Source organism: Pongo pygmaeus, chromosome 1 (assembly GCF_028885625.2).
Source record: "Pongo pygmaeus isolate AG05252 chromosome 1, NHGRI_mPonPyg2-v2.0_pri, whole genome shotgun sequence".
Lineage (NCBI taxonomy): Eukaryota > Metazoa > Chordata > Mammalia > Primates > Hominidae > Pongo > Pongo pygmaeus.
The window spans coordinates 8,694,701-8,710,975 of record NC_072373.2 but is presented as its reverse complement, the minus strand read 5'-3'; the positions used below and the strand labels follow the sequence as shown (position 1 = coordinate 8,710,975).

The following is a 16,275-nucleotide window of genomic DNA, read 5'->3' as shown; positions in this document are numbered from 1 at the left end:
AAACAAAAACTAGTTAACACTTTAAATAAAAAGGAAAAATAGCAAAAAGATTTAGAGCCTAGACAAACAGATGAAAGGGTTCTGAGTTGCCTTCCATCTGATATTACTCAAATGCAACTCTGTCTCCAATTACCTGGGAATATGTGGTATTCCCTCATGAAAGCTCAAGATCAGAAAGGGCGTCCATTTCGTGTCTTTGCTTACTCATAGCCATTTGGAACAAGTTCAGCAGAAATATTTCACATTGCAAAAGAGTCTGGAGCCAGACAGCGACTACAGACACTAATCACTGGGTCAAAATAGTAACTTAGTAGGACAACAACCACCAGAAAGTATTTGTGGAGGTAGAGATGTGGAGTTGGATATATTAGTGCCGTTGGAGAAGATATCACCAAATGCAAAAATGCTGTAACAGAACCATTAAATCACTATTTGTAATCAGTTTCATATTCACTGGCACAGGACTGTCTGAGCCGATGGTCTCTTTGGTACGATCAGACCTAAAAGGTAATCTTATGCCCTTAACTCTAGAATAAATAGATGGAAAGAAAATTAACCAAATCAATAAAGGCTGCCTCCTAAAACATGTGGTGTTTCTTTTATTGTATGGTTCCAACTACAGGCTTTCTTTGCCTCAAATTGCAGATCTCTAGCATTTGAGATTTGGGGGGTGGGCAAAAGGGGAAACATCATCACTAAAATAATAGGGGCAGCAATTGATCAACTTCCCTAAGGAGCTGCCATTTTAGGTCTATTCAAATAAGAGTTACTGGTATTCTCTGAATATTGTCATTATAAACTATTTTTCATTGTTGCCTTTTTTCTTAAACTACATCATCCTGTTCCTTTCCTCCAGTGTCAGTAGAGAACTGATTGCTTTATTTTACTATCACTCTACTCCGCTACTAATTCTATTTTCAGTAGACTCTATCTCAGAATATTTTTCTTGGCAGTGGATCTCAAACATCAAGCTGTGAATAATTACCCACAGTATGTTTGGAATAAAAAGGTGAGCTTTAGAAGAGGATTAAGTATTTTTTTTAAATCATTCTTTTAGATTTCATCGGGTTCTCACTAAATTCACCTGAAGTATTATCTTATCCCTTGTAGCAATTTTATTTACTGCTATGTCTTTAAAAAGTGGGGAGGGGACTAAGGAGCTATTAGCCTCTGTGTTTATACTGTAGGCATTGGACTTCTCCGTTCTATGCCAATGGAAACAACTTCGCACACAAATTAAGTAGAAATAAAATCTATTAAATATATTTTAAAGCAATCCCGTGGTTTTATAAAGGTCTTGGGCCATAATTTCTCTGTTGCTGTAAGGAGGCAACCTTATTTTAGCAAAGTATATTTTTAATTCAACATCTGGATTCTGTATAGAAAAATTAACAAGGAAATATGTGAGATTCCTACAATGGAATACTTTTCACATATTGCAAGCAATACATCTCCATCCTACTTTGTAGTAATACTGATGTGGGCATAAAGGAAAGACAGGAAGAGGATGACTAGACACCAGGTGATTTATACATTATCTTATTAAATCATGAAACGACTCGGCCAGGTGCGGTGGCTCATGCCTGTAATCCCAGCACTTTGGGAGGCCGAGGCGGGCGGATCACGAGGTCAGGAGATCGAGACCATGCTGGCTAACATGGTGAAGCCCTGTTTCTACTAAAAATACAAAAAATTAGCCGGGCATGGTGGCGGGTGCCTGTAGTCCCAGCTACTCAGGAGGCTGAGGCAGGAGAATGGCGTGAACCCAGGAGGTGGAGCTTGCAGTGAGCTGAGAGCAGGCCACCGCACTCCAGCCTGGGCGACAGAGTGAGGAAAAAAAAAAAAAAAAAAGACTAGGAAAAAAACGTGGCGCTCAAAGCAAAAAACAAAAAATCATGAAACAACTGAATGAAAAAGAAATTATTACCCTGCTTTAATGATGAATAAAAGTTATTACATCAAAGAAGTGATTAATCAAATTTATTAAAATCTACTGCAATTCAGTGGCTGCATTACAATTCAAACCCAGGTTTGCCGGACTAAAGCTCATATTCTAGCTCCCAGCACTGGACCTTGTGGGATCTGAAGATGAAAGGCAGAGTGGGAGAAAGACCTTGCAAAGTATAAGCATTTACAAAAAAGTGTAGCTTTTATGGTCCAAGGTGGAGGAGAGGTGATTGCTCTCAGAGATCTGGGATGCCCTCGGCCAGTGATGTCCATTAGGCATCTTAAAAATGTTTCTGTCAAAAGTGGTCTTTGGGAGGCTGAGGCAGGTGGATCACCTCGGGTCAGGAGTTTGAGACCAGCCTGACCAATATGATGAAACCCTGTCTCTACTAAAACTACAAAAATTAGCTGGGTGTGGTGGCATGCACCTGTAATCCCAACTACTCAGGAGGCTGAGACAGGAGAATCACTTGAACCTGGGAGGCGGAGGTTGCAGTGAGCAGAGATCACACCGTTGGACTCTATCGTGGGCAACAAGAGCAAAACTCCATCTCAAAAAAAAAAGTGGTCAAGCATTGCTGGGCGATAGTAGTACAGAAAGCCCAGTGATTTGATGACAATATGAAGGTCACCAACCAAGCCTTGTGCCTATTTGTCTATTTTGAGTGCTGCTTTTGCTACCCTATAATTATCTTGATTATGAATGACTGGAAATCTGCCATCCTGATCATTTGAATCATGTCAAAAAGAAATGAAGTGTCTACTCTAAAGAGTTGGGAAGTTAATCTTGTAGTAGAAAATTGAAATCTTTTTTATCTCTTTTATGCAATTCCCTTGGCATACTTTATTTAAATAAAGTTTATTAATAGTTGATTATCTGTACATAAGAAACTGCTACTAAAAGTTACACTGGCTTTCAAAACTCTGCAAAACCATTTATGCCATTAGAAATTATCTGAAAATATTTTTTGTACTTCTAGAAAACAATACATATATAAATATATATAAATAACAATAAGTTGTTGCAAATACAAAATCACCTTATTTTCTGTGTTACCTTCAGCAAAGTCATGTTTGAAAGTCTGTGCATATAACAGTGGTGGTACACAGCCTATCAAAGTTGTTTCTCAAACTGAAAAGCACAGCTGGTCTGATTGGGGTCACTGCATGTAATTAGCTTGCTTGCTCCATAAATGAATGGCAGATTTATTTTATTCCAAATGATATCTTAATTTTCACTGATTAAATCACATTTTATTTTGGTTTGGAAGGTTCACCCTCACTACGTAAAGGAACCACATCCTGCAGTTGTCACTAAGTTAACACCATAAGTATGTTTAAAAGAATTGTTGGCCAAGCATGGTGGCTTATGCCTGTAATCTCAACACTTCGAGAGGCCGAGACGGAAGGATTGCTTGAGCCTCGGAGTCTGAGACCACCCTGGGCAACATAGCGAGACCTCCATCTCTACAAAAAATAGATTGAAAAATTTAGCCAGGTGTGTTGGCACACCCTGTAATCCCAGCTACTTGGAAGGCTGAAGCAGGAGGATTACAGGAGGAATTGCAACTTGCAGTGAGCCATCGTTGTACCACTGCACTCCAGCCTGGGTGACAAAGTGAGACCCTGTCTCAAAAAAATAAAATTGTGACAATAAAATATTGATGGTGCATTTATGCAAACACCATCTTGGGAAAAGGGTATCTCTGTTTTTCCATAAAATGGAATTGCACCCCAATTTTTCAGAAAGTTTTTCCTAAGATTGGTATACAAAGGAAATCTGTTCAGTTCTTTGAATTGTTGACTCTACATCAGGAATTGAAATGTGTACTCTAATGTTCTTGCTTTGATCTCTCATTTGACTGTTTATCAAAGCTGATTACAGTTTGAATACACAAATCCCTTTAGCTTCAAAACTATGTAAAATAATGTATAATAGAGCATTTTAAAAGATGTTTTTCTTATTCCAGTTTGTCTTTATGATTGTGATATGGCTATTAGGTTTGGTAAGAAGGTTTGATTTTGTATTTTGTTCCCTCGATAAGAATCAGTCTTCTGCCAAATTGGATTAAAGTTTTGTTTCAGCCAAACTTGCTCACGCAACTAAGCAAGAGCTGTTTTGGTGAACATCAAAAGAGGTCATTATGAACAAATGAAACTTACTTTATTCCACTAAACACAATTTAGGAGCTTATGCTTTTTGAAAAGCTGTATGTGTTTTCTTTATTGAATATAACATTGGAATATAATTATTAGTTGACTTACTCAGTTAAACATTATGTATGATATCACTTTAAGAATTTTGAGATCTTCAGTTCCAGAATTTTCAAAGGATATTTATCTATTAAGTTTCTACTGATTATTGGAGGCACCATGCTAAGTATTTTGTACATGTTAACAGATGAATCTGCCTAAAGTCACAGAGCTAATTTAAGTGGCAAAATCAGGAATCGAATACAGATCTCTGGCATCTTGTTCTACTGTAGTGTGTTTTTAAGTTTCATAAATCATTTACTTTAATCTTCTAAAATAGTCTAGAAATTCCTTCTTCTAATCTGCCCGAATCTCTGTACTTTGCAAAGAAAAAGCAAAGATATGTGAGGGCAACTGGAAAAATACCCTTCCTGAAAATAGTATGCATTGTAGTGCTTTTGTTATTTTGCCTAAACAAACTTTATGTGTTCCTAGAATTGTTTCTGGAAGCAAATCATCTTTTATACTAGGCAACTCAGAGCAGATTTTTATAAAACAATATGTTCGTGCTGGAGCCTTTTCAAAGTAAAATCATAGGCTATTCATTCTGTTTTTTAATATAGTTAATAATTGACCTGTAAGTTTATACAAACAATCTGACATATGAAAAGGGAAAGAAAAGAAAGAAAAAAATATCTGCTGCCACCTGAAATGATCCCTGTGAAATCCTGAAAATCCTGGCAAAGAGTGGCAACGTGACACTGGGTTATGACTTTGCAGATACCATGCAAACCTTTGAAAGAACACTGTCTTGAGGCTGTAAAACACGAACTAGCCTAAGCTGTACTATTGTGTTGTAAGTAGTGATAAAGACACTGACAGTTCTCAAGTGACCACGGGTTTTATTTCATGCACAGTTCCCATTTTTTTATAATCAATTTGCCCTGCTCCACTATGTCTCCTAAGTTCTCCAAATGGCCCCACATGTGACCCAAAGAGGAATGATAATAAAAAGACAACTTCTTTCACTAGTCCCAGGATTTATTTTTTACATTTTAATTTTTTTTTGTCCTGTTACTCAGTGATTTTCAAACTGTGGGTCACAAACCATTAGTGAGTCATGAAATCAGTTTAGCAGGTCCCAATTAATGTTTTAAAATCTGATAGATAGGCTAAAAATATCAGAGAGCATTGCATGAAATAAGAGTATCTTCAAAACTTTCATGTCAAACATATATTAATATGTACGGAGGTATGGGGAAATGGGTGGAGGTGAAGTAGTACATAATTCCTAGAATGCTTACTTGTCAAAAAAAAAAAAAATGAATCACAGCCATACTTTAAGTGATGGAGTTCCTATGTTATTTTAAGCAATTCGAAATACTGATTTAATCTCCTTAAATTTGACCTTTGGGTTTGTAGCAGATCACAGTTATTTATTTTTAAATAAAAATGATAGCAAGTAAATGGGTATATTATCATATTTCCCCTTTTCAGAACAGACCATGATCTGTTCACCTGTGGTCTGATATGAACTATTGAAATGGTTCAAAATTCTTAACGTAACTGAGAAATGTCACATACCATTTCTGTTTTGGGTTTTTTTTTTGAAGTAGTGTTTACACCTTTGCTTGAGGGAATTATTTCTGCTAATTGTTGGCATTTAAACACTGACATATCTGATGTAAATATGAAACTAGTGTTTTCTTTTCTCAGGTTAATGTGACTGAGTTAAATAAATTTTTTCAGAATCTGAAATTTTTGATTAGATAATATATCTTGTCTGTGTCAATATAATAAGATCAACTTAATTAAAATTAAGTAGAATCATTTAAATCATGTATCTATGACACCCATAGATTTGAAATAAGCTTCTGGTTGTAGTACAATAGAATTAATAATTAAAATAAGTTACGTTATTTAGGGCAGATGTTGCTTGAAATAGTGTATGTAACAACTTATCATTTATCTCATGTACTTTTATTTTCTTGCACTTTCAGCCAAAATTGACCAAGAGGCAGAGGAAAATTCACTGACAGAGACTCATAAATGGTGAGAAATTACTTTATTTCCTCCCAGAATAGGGTTATAACATGCTAAGTGTATTTCATCTTAAGGAACCAATTTTTAGTTCAATTTTAATTTTCAAGCATAAAACAAAAATAAATCTAAAAAATGGTGTACTCTAAATCCACAATGAATTTCTGAATTTTATTTTTGTTACTCTGGGTAACATATAATTCAGTTAAATACCAAATTATTGTGAATAGCTTAGCATCTTCTCTTTTACATGGGATTTAGAACTATGGAAATACACAAAAGAAGGAAGATAGCAAGAACCTGTTTCAGAGTTTGGGTTATCAAAAAAAAAAAAAACTATGTAATTTCCATATTCAAAAGTGAAGTCTAGGTAGGAAGCGATGAGATTCCCTTGGATGCACCTTCATTTCCAGAATGGAGACTTGCAATCATGGGTAAACATAGAAAAGTATCTCAGAAATCTCCGTGCTTTTCTGCCTCCATTTTCTCTTCTTCTCCCATCTCTCTGTATCTGTCAGGGTTCTCTAGAAAAAAAGAACAAACTGGCGATACAGATATAAACACACACACACACACACACACACAGGCATACCTCATTTTATTGCACTTCTCTTTGCTGTGCTTTGCAGATAATTGTATTTTTTTTTTCACAAATTGAAGGTTTGTGGCAACTCTGCTTCTAGCAAGTCTATCGGTGCCATGTTTCCAACAGCATGTGTACACCTCGTGTCTCTGTGTTACATTTTGGTAATTCCTGTAATATTTCAAACATTTTATTATCTATCACCACAGGTGATCTGTGATCAGTGATCTTTTATGTTACTATTGTAATTGTTCTGGGACACCATGACCTGACCCATATAAGATGGCAAACGTAATAGAAAAATATTGTATGCTCTAACTGTTCCACCAACCATCTGTTCCCTTGCGTCTCCCCTCTCCTCAGGCCTCCATATTCCCTGAGACACAATAATATTGAAATTAGGCCAATTAATTACCCAACAGTGGCCTCTAAGTATTCAAGTGAAAGAAAGAGTCACACATCTCTCACTTTAAAACAAAAGCTAGAAATGGTTAACCTTAATGAAGAAGGTATATCCAAAGCCAAGATATGCCCAAAGCTAGACATCTAGTGCCAAACAGTTAGCCAAGTTATGAATGCAAAGAAAAAGCTCTTGAAGGAAATTAAAAGTCTATTTCAATGAACACATGAATGATAAGAAAGCAAAACAGCATTCTTGCTGCTATGGGGAAAGTTTTAGTGGTCTTAATAGAAGATCAAACCAGCCACAATAGTCTGTTACCAAAATGCCAGGGGTTTGGTTTAGGACAGCTACTTGCCACACAGAAAGCCAATCACTGAGATGAGTATTGCCAGGGAAGAAGGCTTGAATTGGGTGCTGCAGCCGAGGCAATGGGAGCTCAGTCTCAAATCCATTTCCCTGACTGACTAAAATTAGGGATTTATATAGCAGGGAAGAAATGTAACCATGTGTGGGAGAACAGGAATTAGGGAGGGGTGAGGAAGAGGAGGTAGTCAGCAGCAAGCAGCTGGCGGGTTAGGCAGTCACAATGGGTGAAGGGTCTGGCATCTCATTGTCCAGATACAGTGATCTGGTGAGTTTCAGTTCCTTGATACTGTCTTGGAAGCCTGATGGTTGGTTTCCGGATAAAGGAACTCAAAAAAGACAAATGTAACTTTCTCAAGTTTCAAGACTGGGAGGGTCAGTTTCTATGTTTATTCAAATTAAATCTTAAACATCAGTTCTATGGGACCATTGAGCCTGTTTCAATTCCGTTAAACCAAAGCCTAATCCAGAGCAGGGCCCTAACTCTATTCAATTCTGTGAAGGCTGAAATAGGTGAGGAAACTGGAGAGGAAAAGTTTGAGGCCAGTAGAAATGGGGTCATGAAGTTTAAGGTAAGAAGCCTCTGTAACAAAAGAGTGCAAGGTGAAGCAACAAGTGCTGATGGAGAAGCTACAAGTTATCCAGATCTAAGATAATTCATGAAAGTAGCTAAACAACCTATTTCCAATGTAGATGAAACATCTTCTGTTGGAAGAAGATGCCATCTAGGACTTTCATAGCTAGAGAGAAGTCAATGCCTGACTTTAAAGCTTCAGAGAACAGGGCCGGGCATGGTGGCTCACGCCTGTAATCCTAGCACTTTCGGAGCCCAAGGCAGGTGGATCACCTGAGGTCAGGACCTCGAGCCCAGCCTGGCCAACATGGTGAAACCCCGTCTCTACTAAAAATACAAAAATTAGCCAGGCATGGTGTTGCATGCCTGTAATCCCAGCTACTCGGAAGGCTGAGGCAGGAGAATCTCTTGAACCCAGGAGGCAGAGGTTGCAGTGAGCTGAGATTGCACCACTGCACTCCAGCCTGAGTGACAGAGCGAGACTTGGTCTCAAAAATAAATAAATAAATAAATAAATAAATAAATTTTTTAAAAAGTGAAGCTTCAGAAAACAGGATGACTGTCTTGTTAGGGGATAATGCAGCTGGTAACTTTCAGTTGAAGCCAGTGCACATTCACCATTCTGAAAATGCTAGGGCCTATAGGAATTATGCCAAATCTCCTCTGCCTGTGCTGTATAAGTGGAACAACAAAGCCTGCACATCTGTTTACAGCATAGCTTACTGAATATTTTAAACCCATTGCTGAGACCCGTTGCTCAGGAAAAAAAGAAAAGATTGCCTTCAAAATATCACATCTCATGGACCATGCACTTGGTCACCCAGGAGCTCTGCTGGAGATGTACAAAGAGAATCACGTTTCGATGCCTGCTAACACAGCATTCATTTTGTGGCTCACGGATCAAGGAGTAATTTTGACTTTCGAGTCTTATTATTTAAGAAATACATTTGGTAAGGCTATAGCTGCCATAGGTAGTGATTCCTTTAAGAGATCTGGGTAAAGTAAATTGAAACCTTCTGGAAAGGATTCACCATTCTAGATGCCATCAATAACATTCATAATTCCTGGAAGCAGGTCAAAATATCAACGTTAACAGGAGTTTGGAAGAAGTGAATTGTAACCCTCACAGATGGCTTTGAGGATTCCAAGACATCAGTGGAGAAAGTAACTGCAAATGTGGTAGAAATAGAAAGAGAATTAGAGGTAGAGTCTGAAGATGTGACTGAGTTGCTCCAATCTCATAATAAAATTTGAACAGATGAGGAGTTGGAGTTGCTTCTTATGAATGAGCAAAGAAAGTAGTTTCTTGAGGTGGAATCCACTCGTGGTTAAGATGCTATGAACATTGTTGAAATCACAACAAAGAATTTAGAATACTACATAAACTTAGTTGACAAAGCAGCAGCAGGGTTTGAGAGGATTTACTCCAATTTTGAAAGAAGCTCTACTGTGAGTAAAGTGCTACCAAATGGCATCATATACTACAGAGAAATCTTTTGTGAAAGACTGAATTGATGTGGCAGATTTCATTGTTGTCTTATTTTAAGAAATTGACACAGCCACCCCAGCCTTCAGCAACCACCATTCCAATCAATCAGTAGTCATCAACATCAAAAAGATATTGTCACTGAAGACTCAGATAATCGTTAACATTTTTTAGTAACAAAGTATCTGCTAATAAAGTATGCATTTTGTTTTTTAGATGTAATTCTGTTGCATACTTAACATAGACTATAGTATAATGTAAACATAACTTTTACATGCACTAGGAAACCAAAAAATTCATGTAACTCTATTACAATATTTATTCACTTTATTGCAGTGGTCTGGAACCAAACCCACAATATCTCCGAGGTTTTCGTGTGTGTGTGTGTGTGTGTGTGTGTGTGTGTGTGTAAAGAAAGATAGAGAATTGACTCATGCGATTGTAAAATTGGCAAGTCTAAAATTAGCAGGGCAAGCTGACAATTCTGGTAGGAGTTGATGTTGCAATCTTTTTTTTTTCTCTTGATAAATTTTAACTTTTATTTTAGATTAAGGGGTACACGTGCAGGTTTGTTACATGAGTATATTGCATGACAGTGAGGTTTAGAATCTAAATGATCTTGTCACCCAGGTATTGAGCGTAGTACCCAATGAGTAGTATTTGAGCCCGTGATCCCCCTGCATTGTTCAGTAGCCCCAGTGTCTGTTGTTCCCACGCTTACGTCTATGTGTGATCAGTGTTTAGCTCCCACTTATAAGTGAGAATAGGCAGTATTTGGTTTTCTGTTCTTGCGTTAATTCTCTTAGGATAATGGTCTCCAGCTCCATCTGCATTCCTGCAAAGGACATGATTTCATTCATTTTATAGTTGCATAGTATTCCATGATGTATGTGTACCACATTTTCTTTATGCAGTCCACTGCTGATGGGCACCTGGGTTGATTCCATGTCTTTGCTATTGTGAGTAGTGCTGCGATGAACATACAAGTGTGTGTGTTTTTGATAGAATGCATTATTTTCCCTTGGGTGTATATCCAGTAATGGGATTGCTGAGTCAAATGGTATTATAGTTCTGTTTTCAGTTCTTTGAGAAATCTCCAAACTGCTTTCCACAGTGGCTGAACAACTTTGCATTCCCACCAACAATGTACAAACATCCCCTTTTCTGCACGGCCTTGCCAACATCTGTTATGTTTTGACTTTAATAATTGCCATTCTGACTGGTGTGAGATAGTACGCCGTGGTGATTTTGATTTGTATTTCTCTGATGATTAGTGATGTTGAGCATTTTTCCATGTTTGTTGGCCACTTATATATCTTCTTTTGAGGAGTGTCTATTTATGTCCTTTGCCTATTTTTTTAGTTGGATTGTTTTTGCTTGTTAATGTGTTTAGGTTCCTCGTGGTATTGCAATCTTGAGTCTGAAGCAGTCTAGAGACAGAATTCTTTCATATCCAGGAACCTGAGTCTTAAGGTCTTCAACTGATTGGAGGAAACCCGCATGTTTTAAAGGGAAATCTACTTTTTTCAATGCCTAGTAATTTAAGTGTTAACCACACCTAGGCCAGGCACGGTGGCTCATGCCTGTAATCCCAGCACTTTGGGAGGCCGAGACAGGCAGATCACTTGAGGTCAGGAGTTTGAGACCAGCCTGGTCAACCAGCCTGGCCAACATGGCAAAACCCTGTCTCCACTAAAAATACAAAAAATTAGCCAGGTGTGGTGGTAGGGGCCTGTAATCCCAGCTATTCAGAAGGCTGAGGCATGAGAATTGCTTGAACCTGGGAGGCGGAGGTTGCAGTGAGCCGAGATCGCACTACCACACTCTAGCCCGGGCAACATAGACTCTTTCTCAAAAAAAAAAAAAAGTTAACCACACCTACAAACTGCTTTCACAATAACATCTAGACTGGTGTTTGACCCCAAAATGGGCACTATGACCTGGTGAAGTTGACACATAAAATTAACTATCACAATTTCTAAAGAGAAACCTTATTAGCCTTAAGGAAAAAATTTATTAAAGAAGTTCTCTGCTATTAATTCAGTAGGCAAGATCTTTTTTTTTTTTTTTTTTTTTTTTTTTGAGACATAGTCTTGCTCTGTCACCCAGACTGGAGGACAGTGGCACCATCTCAGCTCACTGCAACCTCCACCTGCCAGGTTCAGACAATTCTCATTCCTCAGCCTCTCCAGTAGCTAGAATTATAAGCGTGCACTGCCACACCCAGCTAACTTTTTTTTTTTTTTTTATTTTTAGTATAGATGGAGTTTTGCCACGTTGGCCAGGCTGGTCTCAAACTCTTGGCCTCAAGTGGTCTACCCGCCTTGGCCTCCCAAAGAGCTGGGATTACAGGGATGAGCCACCGTGCCTGTCCGGCAACATCTTTTATATTCACTGAACAGATATCAGATATTTAGTAGTTCTTGGCTTGATATAAAATATTGTCTTAGCAAACTAGTAAACAGAATTCTTCAGTTTCTATGAAAAGCAAAAGCTGAGGTCAAAGGCCTGAAATTATAAAATCAGAAATTTCAGTGAGTTGCATGAAAAAATTACTGGCAAATGACAAAATCGTTTGTAAAAGAGCCATCTTTTATAATTAAACAATGAACCCCGAAATTCAAAAGTAAAAATAAGAATAATGAATCATATGAAACATTTGATGTTTCTCCGAAGAAATAAGTCTGTGTGCCATTTTCTCAGCAGTCCTATGTAACCAGGGCAACAATCAGTAGTAATTCTGTGCAGGAAAGCAGTGTAACTCTGATCCTCTGGCCTTTTGAGTCTGAATCTTGCCTCTTACACATGATAGCTCTATGACCTTAGACCAATCCCATCACCCCAGGAAAATAGTATCTACTTTGTAGGTGAGAATTAAATGAAATAATCTCTGGCAGCTGCTTAGTCCCAAGTGATCAATAGATGTTAATTGCTCTGTTATTTTCACATTATTTTTATAATCAGAAATTATAAAAAGTTTAGTGGTAGAATGAGAAACCAGAGTCAGATTTCAGACTTGGGCAATGTATTTGTTGTCATGTTTCTCGCTGTCTCCATGGATTGCAGCCCTGGGCAGTCTCGGATGGTTATGGAGCATAGATTTTGGAATCAGATCTGTATTTTGGTACCTGCACCAAACTGCTGGCACCATGGCCCCAAGGATTTATCTCAGCTTTTGAATCCATGTCCTTATCCATGAGAAAAAGAAAAACAATGTCCACGTTATAAATGTGGTGATCAGTTCATTACTTAACTGATTAAGTAGGTTAAATGAGTAAAATATGTATGTAGAGTATCAACTTCATCAGAGCTTTTCAAAATTTCCTTTTCTTCCATTTACCATAATACCTGAGCTTGGGAGACTGACTTAGCATGAACTATCTTCACAACAACTATTAAACTGGAAAAAACAACATAAAACAGTTATTTAACATGTCTAGAAATTGTTCTATGGACATGCAGCAAATGAGGAATCATTTGTCCAAGAAAATCTAAATCATGGTAAGAACAGCGAGAGTCTAAGGCATTGGAATCACTACCTATTGTGTCCTATTACGTCTTATGGGAGCCACTGCAGGAGCTCTAATCCAGACACTTATGGTCACGAAGATAGGAGCTTCCACTCTCCCAAGCTCCTACGCTGAGGTGTTGGCTTCTTACTGGGTCAGCAGGCTGCCAGAATTACTCATTCCACCACCTCCAGCTTATTGCAGAAGTTCTGTTCCAGACTAACAATGCAGATAAGAAGGGGCTCCCTTTCTCAACACTTCCTTACTTAAAGGGCAGATGCTGCAGCTCAGGTGTAGCCGACCGAGAATGCTGGGCCCCAGTGCTTCCACTCTAGCTGACTTTTAAGGCAGAGATTCTACACCAGGAGGGAGAATACGTGAAGACTAGGGGCCCCCCACCTCAGCTCCTTCTTACACAGCAGGAGTGTTGCTTTGGAAGAAGTGGACCACTGTCCTAATCCTAGCTTTAACCATTGTGCAGGTGCACAGAAGTCCTGCCCAGAGCTCTACAGATCTGCTTGAGAAGGCAGATTTTGTTTGGAACAGAACATGAAGAATTTCATACCTGAGAGCTTTGTCTGAAAGAACAGAGGTCTAGATGGAGAGCAGTTGAGAGGGCGTTCGTAGCTCCGTGATACAGCAGCAACAAGCAAAATGGCTCAACAATCAGAAGTTTAACAGAGATAAAGGGAAGAAGATAGCCAAGAAGGATCCTTTTGGGATCATAATCAATCCCAGAGGTTGGAAGGCTGTGCATAAGCTTACTAGGCTGCACCCACTAATGAGCATCAGATCAGGAGGTCAGGCTGACATGGAAACAATCCCCAAGCTGTGCAGGAATCCATGAATATATGCTATAAGCCTCACTGGCACCAGGGAACTCAGCACAACCGCTGGCCACCACTGGCGGAACAATAAGATATGTAACCCAGGAGCAACTCATAGGCAGCCGGGCTAAAAAATAATATCACCGATATTCTTTCATATACTCTATCTAATAGCCACAAAATAAGCACACCAGCATCAGCCGAGTTAACTGCTTCTAGGACCTTGTATGTAAGCAGGCAGAAACATTTCTGCCTGGTGTACTGTGGGCTTCCACCTGCCCGGCTGGCTGGCAGGCTGCCTCCTCTCAGGCCTTTGAGGGAATGGTGGACTTTGACCCAGATTCTAGAGTCCCAGGTCTCCTTCCCAGCTTTGAGGCCTTGAATGTTTTATCTGCCACCCCAGTGTCAAGAGCGGTTCACCATATGTACTCTCTCCCCATGTAAATTTCTTTAGGACCCAAAGCCTCAGTTTTTTATGGAGTTCTTCTTTTGCTTGAATTGGCCAAGACTTTCTTTACTCCCCCACCACCACCACACACACAAAAAATTGAAACAAAATACATACACAGACCAGGGGAGGTGGCTCACACCTTTAATCCCAGCACTTTTGGAGGCCGAGGCAGGCAGATCACCTGAGGTCAGGAGTTCAAGAACAGCCTGGCCAACATGGTGAAATCCCATCTCTACTAAAAATATTAAAAAATTAGCCGGGTATGGTGGCATGCACCTGTAATCCCAGCTACTCTGGAGGCTGAGGCAGAAGAATTGCTTGAACCTGGGGGGCAGAGGTTTCAGTGAGCTGAGATGGAGCCACTGCACTCCAGCATGGATGACAGAGTGAGACCCCATCTCAAAAAAAAAAAAAAAAACCATACACATGCACGTACACATATACAGATCCTCACTGTATTTTATCTCTAAATATTTCAGTTGTCTTGGCAAGGCCTAGAGGGAGAGGAGAGCCAGGAGTGTGAATTTAGGCATACATTTTTCCTGTCTTCCATTTCTCCTTTTATTTTTATTATAGATTATTCTTATCATGTTCTATGTATCATATTATCACAAACCAGATGAAATTCATTTTGGAGGCAAGATTTGGAGGTACTCAAAAAGTTGTTCTTCATTTTCCAGCCTTCCATTTAGCCCTTTGACATTGAGACAGAAAATACACGGGGAAGTTTCATTTCTATGAATATATCAAAAAGTTCCTAATCCGAGGAATTGGCTGGTGAGATTCTGTTTTTATCTCAGTGATGCTGTAACAGCCAGAGACAATTTAGTTTTACTTTACACCCTGTGGCAGGAGATCCACTGACAAATTGGTGACAAATTTTTGTGCTTGCTTTTTAAAAATGGTTGAGAGTTATTTACAGACAATTGTGATAGCTGAGTTGGGCTATCAGATGCCTTAAGGATCAAAGAAGGATCACATAACTGAACAGCCTTTTCTGTACCAAAAGAGAAGTTTCCCAGAGCTTTTGAGGCAATTTGGCATTCCGTATGCTCACCAAGGTTATCATGAAAGAAGGCAGGGCTGTGTGGTGGACAGGACGCTGACATTTCCTCTTAGCCTAGCTCTGCCACTCCAGAATTACAAGTGAGTAAACCACAGAAAGTTCCCCAAGTTCCTGGGCCTCCACTTCGTCATATGTAAAAAGGAATATAACCTCACCCTTCCTTTCATCCTCCAGGGCTGTAGGAATATGGAGTACCTTGTTCTTTCCAAAGCTTCTTCAAGTGTGGCTCCTAGGAGGCCTTTCTTGAAGGCTTATTCATGTGAAAACATTTTGTAAACCTCACACACACATTATCAGCTTGCTTTGAAAGGAATTATACTCATTTGTCTTTACATTCTAGTACATTTTTTAAAACATCTTGACTCTTAGCCCATTTAAAATGGATAAGCTGAACTTTTATCAAGAAAATAATTAGAATTGTCTTCTATAAATAGTATTAAAAACAAAGAATGGTTAGTATATTTTTTAAATCAAGCCAGATCATTTTTCATATTCCATTTGTTAACATAATAGTTTTTAATGTGCTAATTCTGTTTATTCATGCATTTTTGCTATTAATCTAGAAAGTGGAACTTTAAGCTCCTTTTTCACATGAGCAAAACTGTATAGCTTTCGAATAAATAGTTTAACTGAACTCTTCAGTTCTCCTGGAAAGTAAGGCGGCTGGGCAGATGAGTCTTGAACCATACCCAAAAAGCAAATGCAAAGCAGATGAATATATTCTCATCTTCAGATGATTTCATTGGGCAAGCCAAGCCATCATATTGTATTACAAGATGGATTTCGGCAGAATGTTGTTAAGGTTGGCTTCATCCCCATTGTGTGTGTTTATG

The 16,275-nt window shown here is 38.7% G+C and overlaps 1 protein-coding gene across 1 annotated transcript in view; it reads left to right on the top strand.

Moving 5' to 3' along the window:
- The window catches only part of FMN2 (formin 2), a 388,079-nt gene that overhangs the window by 299,080 nt on the left and 72,724 nt on the right, over positions 1–16,275 (top strand). Inside the window, exon 15 of the mRNA XM_063670713.1 lies at positions 6,141–6,192. Within this exon, the coding sequence (XP_063526783.1) occupies positions 6,141–6,192 (52 nt within the window). The remainder of the gene's footprint in view (positions 1–6,140; positions 6,193–16,275) is intronic.